Source organism: Camellia sinensis, chromosome 10 (assembly GCF_055761805.1).
Source record: "Camellia sinensis isolate YWXY chromosome 10, ASM5576180v1, whole genome shotgun sequence".
Lineage (NCBI taxonomy): Eukaryota > Viridiplantae > Streptophyta > Magnoliopsida > Ericales > Theaceae > Camellia > Camellia sinensis.
Genome location: NC_138970.1, coordinates 26,742,694 through 26,762,336, shown reverse-complemented (window position 1 = coordinate 26,762,336; position 19,643 = coordinate 26,742,694). Strand labels below are relative to the sequence as shown.

The following is a 19,643-nucleotide window of genomic DNA, read 5'->3' as shown; positions in this document are numbered from 1 at the left end:
TTTTTATACATTTTAATTAATAAAAAGTAAAGAATATGGTTGGAATTGCTCTTAGGCTCGGGCCTCAGCCTTAGCTAGACTTTTTTGGCTCGTGCCAGCTCAAAAACGACACCCCTACTCACAAGTAATGAGACATGATTGGAGGAATATTTGTTTTTATTATTTTGAGAATACGACAACAAAATGGTAGTTCCATACATTTCTTTTTTGGTTATTTGTGGGTTTGGACTTGGATAGCTCATGCAGCAGTCACTGTTGTATTTCACTTACATGTTTATTATGAACTTATTTTTATAATTTGAATTATTTATTTTATAAAATTTATTAAGTATTTTATTTTTATTAAAAATCATATTAATTTAATGTCAATAATTATATAATCAAATTACATATTTTTTATATTATTTCTAAAAAGAAAAATTTATTATTTATTTATTTTTTATAATAAATATAATTTGTTCATATAGTTATTGATATCTGATTAACATGATTTTTGGTAGGAATTAACTACTCAATAAATCCTACAAAATGAATGGTTCAGAACATAAAAATAAGCCCATAATAAACCACCAATTGAAGCACAACAGTTGTGCCAAATGATCATAAAAATAAGCCCATAATAAACCTTCAATTGAAACACAATAATTACTACTATTGAAACACAATAATTACTACTATGTCAAAGGCACAACAGTAATCACATTCCCTCTTCACGATAGTAGTTACCTTTTTCAAATAGAAAAATGATTGGTAATTCAAGTTTGAGTTTGTCTATAAGTTTAAATTTGTATTTGTTGGCCAATCGTCCGAACGATCATTTGGACAATTGGTGCAATACTTACCTACTACAATTGTTATTCTCGTCGACCGTGACTGTTGCCTTCTTGTCGAATAATTGACAAATCAAAATTCGAACAATTTCAAATAAACTCAAATTCAAACTACAACCATGTCGTTTTAAATATGGAAGTGGTTAACCATCCACTTTTTTATTTTTATTTTTTTTATTTCTTTTTGTTTTTTTGGTAACTTAGATATGTTGATTAGATAGATACAAGTAAAGTTCATCATATTAATGGAGTGTGTATACATTGTAGACCGCTTTTGTGCTTCACGCATTTCATATAGCATTATGGATGGAGTAAGATGGCAACGGGTTTTTTTGGGTTTAGGGCATAAATTCTTAATTTAAACTTAATTATTTTAGTGATACAATTTTATATTTTATTCTACTCTTTTACTCTTAATAATTTTGAACACCTATTCTTATACTCGACTCTTCCCTATTAACATTTTCTCAAACCTTTTCTATTAAAATTAGATTGGGTCAAATACAATCAGATCGGGTAATTTTGCTAACCTTAAGATGGAACCATGTATGGAATGATGGCAGGGAGGGTGGAGAGGTGTTGGGGTGGTCAAAAGAGGAAGGCTGACACTTTTATACATCTCAGAAACACGACTCCTTTCTCTTGCAGGTAAAAAGCACACTCATAGAGATCTCCAAGTGCACATCTTGATATCAATTCGGCGATTCTATTGCCTCAAAATGGCACAACAAACTACCTACTCCAAAGTTGCCGCGATTAGTGATAGTTTTGCACGTCTTAGAAGCGCGACCCCTTTCTCTTGCGGGTTAAAATTCGGTACCAAAGACCCCTAAGTGCACCTGCTGATATCAATCTGATTCTATTGTATTGATATGGTGCGGCAAGGTGCATGCTTAGAAGTGGCCCTAACTATGCGTTCCAAAAGCGCAACCCCTTTCTCTTGTGGGCAAGCAGCACACCCAAAGGACCCCAAATGCACACACCGATATCAACGCAACGATTCTGTCATGGCATGTTGCCCATTTAGAATTAGCCCTAATTAGGGAGGGTTGGGGAGTAATTGCTGTTGTTGGCTAAAGATACAAAATGAATAGAAAGAGAAAAGACATTTTGGTGAATTTAAGGATTCAAGCAAGCAGATCATGGGTGATTCTCACACCACTTTTCTCACTACATATGCGGGAAAAAAAAAATGATTCAGATATCAATTAGCGAACGAACCCCATGGTTTGGCTATTCCATTTGGTTTAGATATCCAAACTAAAAAATGACATGCACTGAAAAAAATCAGGTGCGAAAATTAAATCATTCTGCTCAACCAAATGATTCTGGCATTGCCTTGTGCTATTGATCATAAACTACCTAAATATTCGAGGATAAACATGGAACAAAATAATGGGTCATTCAAATAATTTGGGTATCAAGTAACACTCAAAATTTGAGCACACCAAGGCAGTTGATTCCTTAGACCCACTAATTAATGCAAGAGAAATCTCTTTTTGTCCAGAATGTCAAAGAATGAAATTGGCACTACAGTGAAACCAATTTGAGAGCATTTGGAACTTATTCTTTTATCATAATCTGTTATATCTAACCCTTATCTTCAAATCTGTAAGACCCACAATGCATACAAAGAATAAGTTAAGGAGGTGCAGACTCATTTGCAAGTAAATAAAAAATAAAAATAATAAAAAGATGACTTAGACAGATTCAGGAAGATCAATATGTACACCGCCCTATTTCTATTCCTGAAGAGACTATTTCCGTGATTGTGCCCAAGGATGGGGACCACTTCAGGCCCACCCAAATGATCTACACCATTCATGGCCCCACCAAGGGCTTTCCATATTCTATAATGCACTTTGCCTAGGGCTCATGGCAGGTTGAAGCCCATTCGGGCAGGGTAGACGATACCCACTAATATGGATAAGAAATAGACAAGTCTTTTTTTATCTTTTTGAACACACTTGGATAAGAAATAGACAAGTATCTTTTTAATGTTTTTGAACACTTCGCATTTCATTTTTGTAAGTGTTTAAGAAATGACACACCTGATCTTTACATGAAACTATTATATACTTCCGCTTTTTCTCTACTGGACACTCCTGACATTAACATCAGGATATGAAATCCAGACTATTTTTTTTTACGTGTGTTCCGGCAGCAAATTGCAAGTCAAACCCCACAAATATCAACCAAACCCTCAAGAACACTTCTAAAATGCTTTATCCCCCTCCTTTTCACCCCCTCGATTTGACCATCCTATTGTCGGCATCAAACAAATCCTCACTCTTTGGCTTTGAGTTCGCCTTCTCTTCCCCTTGTATTCTGTAACAGATAAAATCAATTGTAATTATGTCAAATCTTCAGCTTCTGTATGGCATAACTTCCAGCTTGTGCTATTCATCATGTCAACTGAAGCAGAAAAATAAAAATCATTAAAAAGGTCCGGCTAAAATTGATGACCGATGACTTCACTAGAGGCTAACAAATTACAATACCAGAAATACCATTATGCTTTATATTTTATTCCATCTTCCACAGTAAAAATAATAACAACAATAATAATAAATTTCTCATGTTACTTCAAACTACACAAGGTTCATCTTATCGCAACAACAAAGTCCTGAGTTTTCTACTTCTAGTAAAGGTTAAATAGGCTCAAACTACAAAGGTCTATTATGCCACAAGTGAAACATTCATATAACTAAGAAGATAATGATGATGGTAAAAATAATGAAGACGACGACAATGACAAAATGTAAAGCAAATGGGTCGAAGCGTGACATTTAACATTCTTCTTTAATTATTATTTTCTTATCCCTTGGCAATATATCTAAGTTGAACCATCAGATTTTTTGGTTATGCAAGTGAGAATTATTTTTCTCCGACCAGAGAGAGCAAGGAAGGCTGCTGCATACTTTCGTTCACGCAATAAAAGTGCAATAAAGGAATAATTGTATAAATGAAATTGGACTTACCGTTAAATTTTACACTGGCTGGACAAAATCCGGGGAGATCATATCAAAATGAGGTCAGTTGACAAGACAAAATAATATTACATGTTAACCGGAACCTTGATCTCGTTTCGACCCAAAACAACTACGTCGTTTTCTCAGTATCTCAGATTCTCTGATAATCTGGATATCTGTAGGCCAAAAAGTTTGATGTATAACTTTGAAAACAAAGCGAGGGAGCAGTGCTAATACAATTATAAGCAAGATGGAGAGCCAATATGTAGGCGACTTTGCCAGATAGAAAATTGTCCTGCAAAGCACACAAAACACGTTAGTACCACATCATGAACTGAGACAAAATAAGAAGAAGCAGGGTAAAATACACATTTTAACCCCTACAATTTGACTCAAATTTTACTTCGGTACCTACTGTTTCAAATTCAGCAATTTGGTCATATTACACTTATAAGACTAGTTTAAATTTAGCCTCCTAAGATGTACACATAGAAAAAATTAATGGAAATTTGAACAAAATGACCAAATTGAAAATGGACTTAAAATGTAGGGGCCGAATTGTTTAAATTGAAACAATTGGGACCAAAGTGAAATTTGGGTCAACCTACAAGGGTGAAAAATGTAATTTACCCTAGTATGTAGTATCCATATTTGAATAACAAGACTCACCCGTAATTGGGAAAGACAGGTATAGAATCCAATACCACCATACAGGCATATGTGATTGCTATTGATCCCCAAATTGCACAATGAGTAAGTAGCAACCACCGCTGAATGTCCATTGCCAAGTGAATGTTAACTAGGATAACAACTGCAATCGTCCACAAACTTCCCATACTCCATATGTCAACAGTGCTCTCCTTAAAAATGAATAGAGGTATATAGAAGAGAACAAGACTTTGCCATAGCGTGTCCATCATTGTGAGCCAGAAAAGGCGCATATTGTAGCTCTCGTGTCTATGGCCTGCACCATAGAGTTTTGGATACCGGAGTAGTGTCTTATGACTCAAGTCCATGTCCAGAATACCGACAACAATGGTCGGTACTGAGGTATAGATAACAGAATAGAATACACTACTCCAATCTGTTAATGCAGAAGTCGTTGAGAAAGCCGTCCACAATATATACCTAAAAATAGCAAACATACTCAGATGGATAAGATTCATATTGTATTACATCATAGATAATTCAATGAACCATGAAAAAGAATACCATAGAGATTCGAGTTATAATACTTTTTCAGGCCTTAAAAATTGTAGGCAAATCATGACACAGATCAATTCGGAAATAAACACGACTATCTGATTTAGGATTCCACAAATTTTCTGACCAAGATGATATTTCATTTCAAATAAAAACAAACCAGATACATCAGTTCCTTTCCTGTCATCATTAAGCAACAAAATTTTAGGAGACCTTACCACATTTCATTTCTTCCCTCAATGCCTGTTCAGCTTTTAGAGTGAACCAAGAACTATCCATCAGTCTGTACACCGCATCAGTGCAAACACCAAACCATCTAGAATTTGTCCTTCCTAAGCTATGTCACCTTCAAATTTTTGTTCTTCCTAATTCAGCCACCAATCTATGCAGGATACACACATCATATGAGTGTATTCCTTCAAACCAGATATTCTACCCCAAAAAAATTTTTTTTTTTTTTTTGTTTGATAAGTATTCTACCCCCAAAATATATTACTGGCTTATTGTCATCAGTGCAACTCTCTAAAGTGTTACGTAAATATTATGTCAGTAGCACAACGTGTACCTATGTTCATTGCACTCCAGAGCCACATTGGTCCCCTTATGGAATGGACAAATTAAATTACAACCAATCAAAATCTATCAGCTCCTCAACCGCTACAAGTAAGAGACTCCTTGTGAGGGAAAAAAAATGTCAATTTAACGATATCCTACTAGCAATGACACCCACTTCTGTCCACATCTCCCCTTATGCTTATCCAGTCTAAGTGATCAGCACTATATCATCTCTTAAAGCATACACGACAAAACTATCTGTGAGACAAAAATTAACATATAATAGCCATGGGCCTGACCCAACCAGGCTGTCATAATGGACCTAGCCCAACCAAGCTACAAGCACCCTAATAGGGTTTGTACAACTTATACCTGATAATATAAATAAAAGACAATCCCTGAAGAAAAAGGGTATGCCTCAACTCTGCCTATACACGCTCTTGATTCTTTGTCTCTCTTTGAAGCACCATCACTGACTTTACCATTGGTGTGCCCTCTAGCCGGTAACCACCAGTTGGGTAGCACTAATGGTATTCTATTTTACATATCCACAACAGTATTGCTCATCTCTCTGTAGATCTCTCTATGAACCTGTGTGGGTTAACTTTTTTCCCCACACACATTATCCATGTCGTATTTAACACAACTCTCCTCACTACACAAATCAGCAGTTATCCTCTATCCTATCCCACCAGCTTCCTTGCAAGAACTTTCAGCTCGATAGGCATAGAATGATAGAATAGTCAAGGATGGGGAATGTTTTAGAAAGAAAAATTAAGCATGAAAAGAAATTTACATAGGGAGAAGAAGAGGAATAAATTATCAGCATGAAACTACGTCTAAACCAAAAGGAAACCATGCATACCAGAAAAGCATCAACACAAAAACAGCATTGCGGTAGAAGTTGTAAAGAACCAGATAACCAACACGCTGATAATTCCAATGCCCATGCACTAAAAGTAATCTTTTCAAAAACCGAAACTGTCCCATAGCAAAATCCGATGCCATCACTGCTTGGCGCCCTTCCTGACCACATATCCCAACACCGACATCCGCCATTTGGATCATTGAAACATCATTAGCCCCTATAAAAATAAAAATAGAATTAAAAAAAGTTCCCAAGTCAGAGCTGGCAAGAAATAATAACACCTTAGTTTTGCATGCAGGCATGCACACCACACTTCTTTTGGAAAAAGATACCATTCCTAAAATAAAATATAAAATTAAGCTCCACATGTGAAGTGCAGGAAGTAATGCCAAGCTTGCTAGACTTCACCAAACCTGTGCTAGTAGAAAAAGATCTAATAGAATAGAATAATCAACTCACCATCACCTATAGCCAGTGTCATATCATCAGTGCGGCTCTTAATTAGGTCAACAACTCCAGCCTTTTGCAATGGCGCAACACGACAGCAGATCACCACCCTACAGGAAGTCGCAATGTCGAACAGCTGTTGAAAAAAAGAACATTACCATGTAAGCATCCACATATCAAGGCCAATTCAAAAGTTTCATGTTCACCTAAATATGCTAGAGTTGAACACAAGCTATGACAGAAATAAACAAATGCAACCGAAGACTTTAATAAGAGACAGGATTCGTGCCTCAGACTCCAGATTTTTCTCCAAGATGTACACCAGACTATTCCCATCAATGATAAGTGCAAGCGGTGCACTCATGGTTCCTTCTTCCTTTCCTGCATGCCACTGTGGCACATTAGACAACTTCGTGTCATCAGGAATCTCAAGATAATGACTTTCAGCACTCTTTTTCCATTTCAAATTCCAATTCCTGCAGTTTGGTGATTTCACACCAAACTTGGCCTTAGCTGCAGATAATAGATTTCTGCATTCCTCCTCTGAAGTGCCATTTATGATAATTTGCTGCATATCTGAAGTCAGGAGTTTGCAAGAAAGACCAATTGAAATTGCAGTCTCTTGCTTATCTCCAGTTAGAATCCAGACCTTGATTCCTGCTTGCCGGAGGGACTCAATGGCTTCTGGTACACCCTCTTGTAGCTTGTCCTCAATCCCAGTAGCCCCAAGTAGATTCAAGTTGCATTCAATAAGACCTGCCGTTTGACGTAGTTTCATAGATCTGTCAGTCAATGAAGTGCTTGCATCTTCATACATGCATTGCCACTCCTCAAGTTCTGCATCTGTAAGATCCCTGGCAGCAACTACAAGGGTGCGTAGACCTTCAGATGAATATTCATTCAAATGACTCTGTGTCACATGCCTTATGTGATCATTCCCTGTAGGATCTCTTTCTAAAATGCTCAAGATTGAAGTATCAGCACCTTTCACTAACACCTTTACATCATTGTTAGGAAATCTGATAACAACAGACATTCTTTTGCGCACACTATCGAACTCATGCAGACCCAAAACATCCAACCTACATTGCACAAAGAAATAAATAAATTACAGATTGACCAAAAAAGGGCAAACTGCTTCAGCATGAAAAGCATTGAACTACTGCTATCTAGTACCTAGTAAAAATGTTTCATCAGCGAATGTAATAAAGAAACTAGATTGAGAGAGCTTTCTACCTTAGTTTCTCACCATTGACATCAATCACAATATGCCCAGATGTCCGCTCAAAAAGAGTATATCCATAAGCAGATGCAGCAGCAACTAGTGCTAGCTCGTCTGGAGACTCACCCTGATAATCAATAGCTTCTATATCTTCATGTAATTCACTCACTGTGCCGCTTGAAGTTGAACTTTGTGTAAGAATAGGGATCACAGTGTTACATGCGGCCAATGTGAGAAAAAACTCATGTGCAGCAATCCTTTCATCTTCAGCCAAGTCTTTATGCAACAACGCAATGAGTTCAGAATCAACAGCAATTTCAGATTTAAGCTTCCATCTTCTACCTACATGGGCTTCTGTTTCTACTACTGCAAAAGTTACAAAACTGTCAGAAAAAAATGTTTCTGGTTGTTGAGAATAGTAACTGCTTAAATAAGACAATCACCACGAGACAATCTATTATCATAAACTTCACTTTAGAACCAAGTATTCACAACTACTTATGATTTCATAGCCCCTCATACATTAAATAATCCAATTCTACCAGTACCATCAATTAATTTCTGTCACATTATTACAAGCTCTGTTATCAGAATCTTACGATTCGCGATTCGATTTACAATTTTTGCAAAATCGATACGAATCTATGGGTGAATCTCTCTGTTATCAGAATCTTACGATTCGCGATTCGATTTACAATTTTTGCAAAATCGATACGAATCTATGGGTGAATCTCTCTGTTACCAGAATCTTACGATTCGCGATTCGATTCGCGATTTGATTCAAATTTTTTGCAAAATCGATACGAATCTATGGGTGAATCTATTTTGGAAGTAAATCTCTAGTGAATCGCACGATTCACAATTCAATACACTTTTTACGATTCATGCAATTTTTTAAATTATTGTGTCCGACATATTTTCGACTATTTTTTTCTACATGTTTTTAGTGAAAATTACATAATACAACTTCTAATAGCGTTTAATACCAAAATAACCAATATAGATACATAATTTGTTGTTATTTTAGTAATCATAAAGTTTTTAATAGAATCCAATCAGATTCAGTCAGACCTAACATATTTTTAATCTTTCTTCTCATTTTTTCCCCCTTTAAAAAATCATAATATATCTTCTAAAAATGTTTAAGATTAAAGTTACACTATAAATTATCTATTACTATTTTATTAAATTGAATATAATTGAATATTACATATGTGAGGTCAGTTATACATTTAAAAATGTTTTAGGCCTTAAAATGAAAGATTCTAAATAATTCTTTCTTATTATTTGCTCACTGTTACTTAAAAAGTATGTATGTTTATTGTCCAAATATCAATATCGTTGTTAATTATTGTTATTTGGGAAATTGATAATTTGTCTATTTAGTTATTATCTTTATTAAGAATGGTTGATAAGAAATATTTAAAAAGAAAAAAAGTAAAATAGTGATCTTACATAAGAATCTTTGTTAGCTTCTTACCTATTAAACTACATGATTATCTCTCAAAATAACATTTTCATTGATTTAAGTCTAAATATTTCATATTCATAAAATATATTTAACATCTAAATATGTAAATATATATTTTTAAGTAATTTTTAAAAAGTGACCGAATCTTTACGATTCACGATTTGATTCGATTCGATTCGATTCGTTTCGTGATTTGGTACAAGGCCATTTTGATTCACGATACGAATCTCGATTTGACAACTATGATTACAAGCATGAGATGAGCAAGAAGAGTAGTGCTTAAGGAAAGATCATCCATATAAAGTTGCAAACTATTATGAATCACCAATACTTCTATATTAAATTAAACCATAGAACTTCAGCACAACCACATGTATACTCAAAAACCCATATGATGTTACTTTGCTACACTAAAAGTAATTTCTCCACAATGGCATAAACAACATGTGTCTATGGTTATCTAGTGCTAAAATATTTTATTGAATTTAAATGTTAGTTGAGAATTAAATGGAAAACTAACTTTGACTGAGCATATTCAACATTCAATAATAAGTCAAAGCAAAGCGACACCACCTTATACAAATGGGGTCAATTGACCCCATCAACCAGTTTTAAAAATTAGTAAGAAAATATTTTATTGTTAGTTTTTTGTCTATTTGACTGATTAGTTTGTTTGATGCACATAGGCCTTTGTTTATTGCACATGATTTCTAGTTTCTATCTACTCTCCCTCACAAATTTTATATTTTTCAATAATCCTTTTTATAAATTAAAACCTATTCTCTGACAAGGGAACATCCCAAAATTGATTCACCGTAAAATTCTAAATTCTATTATCTCACAGTGTTCCCTGTCAAAATTCAAATTTCAGTTAGACTTCCCAGTTAAAAACTTAATTCAAGGCAATCTCATGTTCTATTATAATAAACATGAATGCCAATTGTAACTCATGAAAGAGTTGTTAAAAACACATTCTATTGAAATGTAGTTGACAAAAACACCCAACAATGACCATCAACATGATTCAGGATAATCAACCAATATAACTAGAAGATATTACATTGTGCACCCATGATATTCAAGCAAGTGTTGGATGAGAAAACTATTTCCGAAGCATCATATGATCTTCAAATACCCATCTAAATTTAAAAGACAAAACGTTCAACCATGCTTTGTGATAAGAATGTTAGGCACTCAGAAAGTATACAGGGATGAATGGGTGACAATACAAGAAAAGAAAACTAAATAAAATGCATTTTGAGAACTTAGAGGTGGCAAGAATTGAGATTATAATAAATTCATCTAAGATGCTTACTCAAGCACAATGAAAGCAAGGAGCAGGAAACAGGGGCTGTATGGAGCACAGTTAAAGCTTTCATGATTTACAAATTGGAAAGATAATAAATATATTAAACTAACAAGGTAAAAAGGGATCTTAATTATTGCATTCATTCTCTAAGAAATCATGTTGCATCCTCCCAAGGATAAAATAAATACTATTATTCATGATTTATTTGAAATTTGAAGTACTGAAACATTTTAGTGCTCAATTAGTTGTGAAAAAAAAAATGTTGAATTTCTAAAATGGGTAAATTACACTTAGCATCCCTACACTTTACATCAAATCCCACTTTGGTCGCTTATTTTTCAATTATAATAGTCAACCCCTTGTATTTTTGAAAAAATTGGAATCTGACATTTCTGTTAGCTTGGAGCTAAATTTTCTAACGGATATTGTCAGGTGACACACACATGAGGAATTTTTTAGGGCAAAATTGTAATTTTCTTCTCATTTCTACTTGTTCTATATTTTTTTTCACAGTATTTTCTAAACTCAGCACCACACCCACCCCTTCTCATTGGTAGGTTTAGGAAATATAGTACAAAGAAAAAATATTGGGGGAAAATGCAGAAGAAATAGAAAAGCGAATAAATTACATTTTCGCCCTCAAAAAATGCCTCATGTGATGATCACATAACAATTTCCGCTAGGCAATTTAACACCAAACTAATGGAACGGCCACGTTGCAACTTGACCGAAACTACAAGGGGTTAACTGTTACAATCAAAAAACCAGTAACTAAAGTGAGATTCAATGTACAGTGCAGGGGTACAAAATGTAATTTACCTTTCTAAAATTTGGAAGTTTAAATAAAATTTGTCCATTAAAGTTTTAGCATTTCATCCACATTCCATAAAGGGCGTTCAACATTTTGTGATAAGTAAGTCTTTCTAATTCAACTTAAGAACCTTCTTACGCAACTTTCCACACTTAACAGATGACTGATTGTAAATCAACAATCGCACTTAGGCTTTCAGCTTTCAAGAATTTGATAGAGTTATCAAACAACCCTTTGGTTAAGTTGTCAGTCCATAGCTGAAACGGTCAAGATACTAATAATACTTCATATATTCATTACTAAATACATAGACACAAATGTGAGATACAAAATTTTTAATATACATATATACAGAAATTGTTCAAAAAAGAAAAAGGAATGGCCATAATATGAAAGGCACAGCATTAGAAAGCTTTTGCAAATCACTAATAAGATTAATATGATTATATGACAAAAGAAGAGGTGACAAAAAGCAAGATGAAGCAACTGTAACAGTGGCGAAATCAAACATTGACAATGAAAGAACATATTAACACTATTAGCATGCAATGCTAAAACCAATACATAATCACTGTTACACATGAAATGACCAGCCAAAAGTAAAGCAAGTACACAGGCATACCTGCGTCGTCTGTATCCTGCATCGTATCATCCATAAGCATAGATCTCCCATAATTCTTCCCATACACACTCGCTCTTCGGAATTCCATTTTGTTCTCAGTAAGTGTGCCTGTCTTATCTGAAAATACATAACGAATTTGGCCCAAATCCTCATTTATATTCAAGGATCTGCACTGAAACCGCGAGTCGGAGTTCCTGTCATACATATGCTTGTCTCCAATCATGAAGTATGATTGTCCCAACCGAACCAACTCCATTGTAATATAAAGAGATATTGGTATCATTATCTGAAACACTATAATAGAGCTCAAAAAGGAGAAAAAAGTCTCCATAGGAATCCCATAAAATCTGTAAGGTCTCCCAAATCTTCCTGCGCCAAAATAACTTTTCCTGTAATAAGGTAGTGTATCAAGCCTATCCTTGTTGTGCTGAAGCCACAGACCCATTCCAAGGGCAACTACCAGACACATGATGAAAAGAAAAATAGATAACCATAAGGTTTCCCTATTCATATAACTTTCGAGCCTGCTTCTTTTGGAAGGAGACATTGCGCTGTTCAACATTGCCTTTGTTTCCTGACCAGCATAGACCACTACACCAACAACCCACTCTGTGTTCTTCAGCTGACAACCACGCAAGACAATGTTGGATTGGCTGAGGGAAAACCTCTGCCCATTAAACTCCATGTTGGCTGTGAACTCATATATATTTCTATTAGGCTGTTCACATCTGATAAGCCCTGAAATTGTACCTCCTTCAAATACCATTGAAGTTGTTTCTTGTCTGGCGTACCTTGTCTTCAAGTTTGACTCGCCATCCAAATTCATCGTCTGGATATAAGCTATTCCGCTCAGATCACTTGTCCCCAACAGAACCATATCACAAGGAAACGTTTCGTCAGCACATATCTTCAAAACCTCACCAGCTCGTATATTTTTCCAAGTTTTCGATTGGAACTTGCCCAATTGCAGCACTAGAGCCTCCCGATTATTCTCATTCCGATCTGATCTGTGTCTTCGCCAATCCTCATAACCATCTTTGATAGCAGTTACACAAAGCACAAAAAGAAGAGGAAAAAGAGACACTGTTCTGCCAAAAACAGCAAGAGGGGGAAGCTGGTTGAGACCAGCAATAGCTAAGAAATACAAATAAGCAACCCGGTGGAACTGAATGAAGAGATTCTTGGGCAAGAAATTAATGAACGTATACTTGCTAGTTCGGATCTCATTCCCAGTAAACTCATACTTATCATTAGTCTTCCTCGGATCATTAACATAAATCAACCTTGGATTCTCTTCATGTGACATATGATCGTCCAACTGCATGCTTTTGCGAAGCTGCTGAGATTTATTCGATTTATCCTGGACCTGGTACGAAGACCTAGAAATATCGATCATTGTAGAATTTGGCTGAAGCTCCATTGAACCACCCCACAATATTAGGCGCTTCCTCTCCTGTGGGGGGCATTCCAACGGAAACTGCTGATATAGCTGCGAATCAGCCGAATACAACTTGGGTTTTGCACGAGAAGAATGTTCTGTGTTTTTCCCACAAAAACCTGTATCAACAACAGAAACAATATTATCGCTGTCCTTCAAGTCAAATTCGTTGTTTTCTGTATCCTCGAAGATATCGGAAGATAATATTGCATTAGGACAGAGACAACCTGATGAGCTAACTCTCAAAGGTGGATTAGGAGGTGGCGCAGACGAAGGATCAGAGGATGACAACAATGGCTCAAAGGATGTCATAAATAAGTTTTCCTCCCATCCATGACGAAATTCCTCCTAATTCAATCCTCCACTCACTATAAATTCGAGCTTCTCTCATCCAATCCAATCCAAATCCATCTTCTTTTTTTCTCTCCTGTCAAATTATACCCAATGAGCAGCTAAAACAATCATGCTCACTAAACCAATTTCTCAAACAAATTTGATATGATGCATTGCAATGGATCAATACCAGGCTCCAATAATCAATTACCCAAACAAGGCCGTGGAATTTCCCTTCCCAACTAGCTAGAAAAACAACTTTCTTGTGAGAGTACACACAAATTGAAACCTGGGAAGGAGAGAAAGGGCACAAAAAGGGATCAAAATCTGACCTTTTTGCCTTCAACGGAGAGACAAAAATTCCCAAATTCACGAAGACGAAAATCTCCGAGTCGCTCAAGGCTCTACTTAGGAACAACTGTGCGGATCCGAAAGAAATGCCAAAACTGAAAACAAAAACAAAACAAAAATAGGCATATATCCAAAAATCAAATTCCCTTGTAACCCTCGCCAGCTAAAATCACAGAAATCAAACAATGCGATACAAATGAAGGAGAGAGACAGAGAGAGCTGACCTAATAATGAATTGAATATACGATCCTTATCGTATTGGAAAGCGAGAAATCAGAGTAAATTATGTGGTGGTCCTTCTTCAATTCAATGCACTGAATACGAAATCATAGCGAAAAATGGCAGAGAGATCAGCAATGGCTCACAGATCTGGGACGTATCGCCAGAGATCTTTCTCTCTCTCTCTCTCTGCCTCTGAATCACTGGAAGAATTCCCGTGATGACGATGTGGATCGTGGTGATTTTTGGTGAAAGCGATGGGATTTTGATTCAGAGAAGGGAGGCACAAAGAGCGAGGAGAGAGAGAGGAGGAGAGAGAAAGTGAGAGGGGAGAGAAGGTGAGGGGACGAGTGGAAGAGCACGAATGTTGGCTTTTTCTTGCTTTTGGTTAGAGGGGTGACTCGTCGTCTGTCTGTCTGGCAATCTCTCTCTCTCTCTCTCTCTCTCTCTCTCTCTCTCTTTCGGTCTGACCGGAATGATGAACCATCACCACCGGAAGTTTATTTTTTTTGGTTGGGTTATTAGTTTTTTAGAAAACCAGTTGTTGGTGGCAATTAGGGGGGCATTTAAGAAACCCAATAATAATAAACTGCCGACCATCGTTTCGCTTTTTCTATCACTACTTTCTTTATTTATATTTTGTACCCACAATTTCTCGGATTTGGGTAGTTGAACTTAATTTTCGTGAAATCTTATTGAAAATAAATTATGGTAAAATTATCGTTAAAAATAAATTTTTTTGTGACAATTTTTTATATATGTTATAAAAATTGACAATTAGTGATTTTTTTTTGTCATGATTTTTATAAATTGTCGCTAAAACTTACAATTAATGACTTTTTTTATGACAAATTTTTTCCATAAAACTTATTAGATAATAAGTCCACTTATTATGACCTATACGTAAATACTCCCAGTAATTATTATTATGTAGTTAAATAGATTTATTTTGATAATTTGAACCGTTCTATCAAGTATAATATATTAATTAGATATACTTTACTTTTTTATCTACTCACATTTGTATTCATTTTAATATTTTAAATCACAATTGTTATTTATTTTTATAGATACAAATGTAAGTAGACGAATGGATAAACGATATCCGATTAACTTGATTTCTTGCAGGTTGATGTATTCTAAAATGTGAACGGTTCAAATTTTCAAAATGAGTACCAAAATTGAATTATTTGACTGCATAACAGTGGCTATTATTCACCCCGCAAAACAGCCACTCTAATTCCCAATTTCTCACTTCCTACTTTTTTTTTCTTTTTCTTTTTTTAAGATAGATTTATATGTAAGTCCTAATAGGTAGATTTGTGAAAATTAATTTATTGTGTTGTGTAGAAATTAATTTTTTTATTTTTTCATATTATTTTATTTTTAGTAAATATTTTTAAAATTTTAAGTGATTTTTTATATTTTTTAAATGTATCTTATTTAAAGGTATCTAAAATGTAAAAAAAAATATATTTTTAAAAATCAATAAATAAATAAAAATACGAAAAATATATTGAATTTTCATATTTTTTTATATTTTAGATATTTAGTGAATTTTTTAAAGATTTTTTCAATAAATATTATTCTTTTAAAGTGTTTTTATGTTAGGGGTATCTAAAAATTTTAAAAAAATACTTAGAATATTAAAAATTTCAATGAAAACAAATAAATATAAAAAATAAAAAATTTCAATTTTTTAAAAAGTAAATCCTGAAAAACCAAACTAAACAAAACAAGATGAATGGTGTTTTTCATCAAATACTATTAAAAAGCGTCACTAATTGTTAATTTTTAGTGATAGTTTGAAAATTGTCACTAATTATAAGTTTTTGCGATCGTTTAGAAAATTTATCACAAAAAGTCTCTAATTTTTAATTTTCAACGACAGTTTAAAAAATTTATCACAAAAAATGTCATTAATTGTAAGTTTTAGTGACAATTTATAAAAATCGTAACAAAAAAAAATCACTGATTGTCAATTTTTAGCGACGATTTAGCAACATATACAAATCGTCACAAAAAATTATATTTAGCGACGATTTTACTATAACTTATTTTCAATAGAACTTAATGATTAAATCTAACTATTATGACCTATTGGTAATTTACTTCTTTTTTTTTCCTAGAGACACCAAAAATAATTTATCAAAATTTTTTGCGAATATCTCACATATTACTCTCAAATTTATTTTTCCAAAGAGTAATTGGTACATGATAAAAGAGGTATATTGGCTATCATAACTAAGCTCATCTCTTTTTACCTCTTTCAATGGCCAGTTACGACACTAGTTATTTTAACAAAAACAAATAAAAATCAAACTAGTTACATTTTGAGAGCTTTAAATAGTTTACGTGGATAAATAGACAGAATAAATAATAGAATTGAAACACATAGATAAAAAAGTAATTAGGTAAAATAAAAAACATTCATTTTTTGTACTTTAAGTAATGAAAAATAAAGATAAGGAAATAAATGCTTTTAATTTTTGTTTCTAATTATTAATTTTTTGTTTGCAAGAATTTAGCATATGTGTTGAATTATTTAGTATAACTTTTATTTACAACTTATTAAATTTATAAAATAAAATAAAAAATAAAAAACTTATTATCTAAAAGTTGTGACACTTCAACCTTATAATTATCATATTTCAACTTATAAAAGCTTTTTTTTGAATGATGCAAAATCCTAATTGTCGCCACTATGTACTAATCACCACTATTACTACACTAGCCCCTACAAACCCCAAATCCCCCACTAGGGGCTGTTGCAAATTGGTTTTGTACGATTTGCGGTTCGGTTTTAACCTTACCCGCATCTATGTGATTTGGAAAAAAATCAAATCATAACCGCCCGCAGCGCGATTTGCGGTTTGTGCCAATAGGGTTTGCGAATGTGCGAGCGGTTTGCAGTTTGGATTTTTTCCTTTAAAAATTAATTTTTGAATTTTTTTTTTCCATTTTGTAACATTCCAAAAAAAAAAAAAGTCAAAAAAATAAATTAAAATCCAGATTTCAGATTCAATTAAACAGATTCATAGCCCTCTTATACCTTCCACAAAAAAAAAAGAGTCAAAAAAAAACCAAAAACACTTTATAGTGTTCCTGAATGAAGCATGTAAATTACAATCCATACAAGAATCTAATTCTGAGCTACTAAATATGTAAGAAGACCAACACAGCTCCAACTTTAATTGCATTACCACAGAAATATCACAAAATTAAGAAAACTAAAAAACAAATAAAGCAGCTTTGTTTGACCAAAATTAAGAAAACTAGAAAACAACTTTAATTGCATTTCCATGTTTTTTAAAATAAAATTATATTTGGCTAAGTGTGGGCGGGTTGTGGAGGGTGCGATGCATATCCGCAACCCGCCCGCAATCTGAAAATATTATATATTCCAAACCGCACCCTACCCTATTCAATTTGCAAAACCGCCCATACATATGCGGTTCAGATCGGGCATGGCGGGTTGTTCGGGTCGGATAGCTCTATACCCAGTCCTATCCCCCACCATTGTTACCTTTTCCAACCTTCAACAACTGTAGCCTTTGGATCTATGACAAAGAATAATAGTAAGAAAAAAGAAAAATACAGAACCATCATGCCCTCCTGTTGGAAATGGTAGAAAAAATTCTGGGTAAAACCAGAATTTTTTCTCAAGTTTGGTCTATTTTTTATGTGGGCCTCGAGCGTCGATTTACTCGGATCAAAGTGGTAACGCGTTCTACACCGCGTTGTGATTCACGTGGTATATTTGGTTGCTCAAAACCATTACCGAGTGAATGGGAAATTGAAGCCAAAGTATGCTCCATGGAAATGGAATTTTGGTAGAAATTCCTTAAGGTTATAAAATGGCTTGTCCCACATTGATTTGGTGGGAAGTTTTGAAAGGGTTTATAAGGCATGGGTTTGGTACTTGGGGTGTGCCCCAAGGGGTACCCAAGTGTTTTAGAGGGAGAGGTTATGAGCAAAATGGACTAGACCCATTGGACTCAAAAATCACCACACGCGCGCGCCGCCGTCCGTCCAGGCTGGGCTTGGGCACGGGTGCGTGGTGTGTGGTTGGGTTGGGTTGGGCTTGTTCAGCCCAATACTAATCTTTTTGGGCCAAAAACATTTGAATTTAATTTTATTTTTGGTAAAATAAAATCCAGAATTCAAATTAAGCTGATTTGGATTTTCTGTGCATCCAAACAGGGGCCTTCCCGTTTTCAAACAAAAATAAACTACTTTGGAATTAGTGCACACCCAAATAGGGCCCTTTCCCTTTTTTGCTATCTGTTTGAATTCAAAACCAACAAGTATCATACCTGTTCAATTTAAAACCAAGAGACACCTTTACATCTATAAATAGGACCACCCTTATTTGATGTTATTCATTCAGAAATTTCGTATTTCACCTCTGCTTATTCTATTCTTCATTTTGTTGCATTTTATTTCTGAAAAAAAGAGTGTAAACACTTTGTGTGCTCGACGAACGATTAAACTGTAGTGCTGCTTTTATTCGTTGATAAGATCATTTTATCCTGGGAGATAGACGCCCTAATTCTGAAAGCACCGTAGAGAGGACGAATCTGTCTTAAGGACACAGTGTTAAACACTGGACTTGATCAGAAAAGTTATTCAAATAAATTAACCAAGTAAGTTGTTTAATTTTATTATGTTTTTAATTTTGTTTATTTAATCAGATTTTAATTTTGTTTTTGTAACAAAATAAAATCTGTTTTTATTTATTTATTTTTATTTCGAGTTTGATTTTTGTAATCAAACAAATTCTCTCCTTTTCTTTATTTCTTTATATTCTTGTTGTTGTTTTGTACACAACAGAATTTAATCTATTTAAATACAGTGAAGATTGTCCAACAATCTTAAGACAGATACCTTTTTTGGTATCTTCATTGTATTTAATTTTCTGTGTTTTCAAAGTAATATTCTGATTGGAAAAATAAATAGTGATTTATGCTATTTGACAGATAGTAGTAATAT

At 34.2% G+C, this 19,643-nt stretch overlaps 1 protein-coding gene across 8 annotated transcripts; it reads right to left on the bottom strand.

Annotated features, from left to right (window-relative positions):
• Positions 1 to 2,821: 2,821 nt before the first annotated feature.
• Positions 2,822 to 15,256, bottom strand: LOC114294869 (phospholipid-transporting ATPase 1). 8 transcript variants are annotated; one of them, XM_082891156.1, is made up of 12 exons: positions 14,657 to 15,256; positions 14,414 to 14,527; positions 14,272 to 14,327; positions 13,976 to 14,175; positions 12,311 to 13,867; positions 8,112 to 8,463; positions 7,165 to 7,957; positions 6,888 to 7,011; positions 6,426 to 6,645; positions 4,472 to 4,930; positions 3,812 to 4,097; positions 2,822 to 3,245 (listed from the first exon to the last, which is right to left on the bottom strand). In XM_082891156.1, exons 4-11 carry the CDS (start codon positions 14,058 to 14,060, stop codon positions 3,896 to 3,898), a joined length of 3,792 nt encoding a protein of 1,263 aa, XP_082747282.1. In that variant the 5' UTR covers positions 14,061 to 14,175; positions 14,272 to 14,327; positions 14,414 to 14,527; positions 14,657 to 15,256; the 3' UTR covers positions 2,822 to 3,245; positions 3,812 to 3,895. The 8 variants fall into 8 exon arrangements, with proteins under 8 accessions (XP_082747282.1, XP_082747284.1, XP_028094846.2 ...); XM_082891158.1 differs by having other exon boundaries at positions 2,822 to 3,158; XM_028239045.2 differs by having other exon boundaries at positions 12,311 to 14,175.
• Positions 15,257 to 19,643: the final 4,387 nt, after the last annotated feature.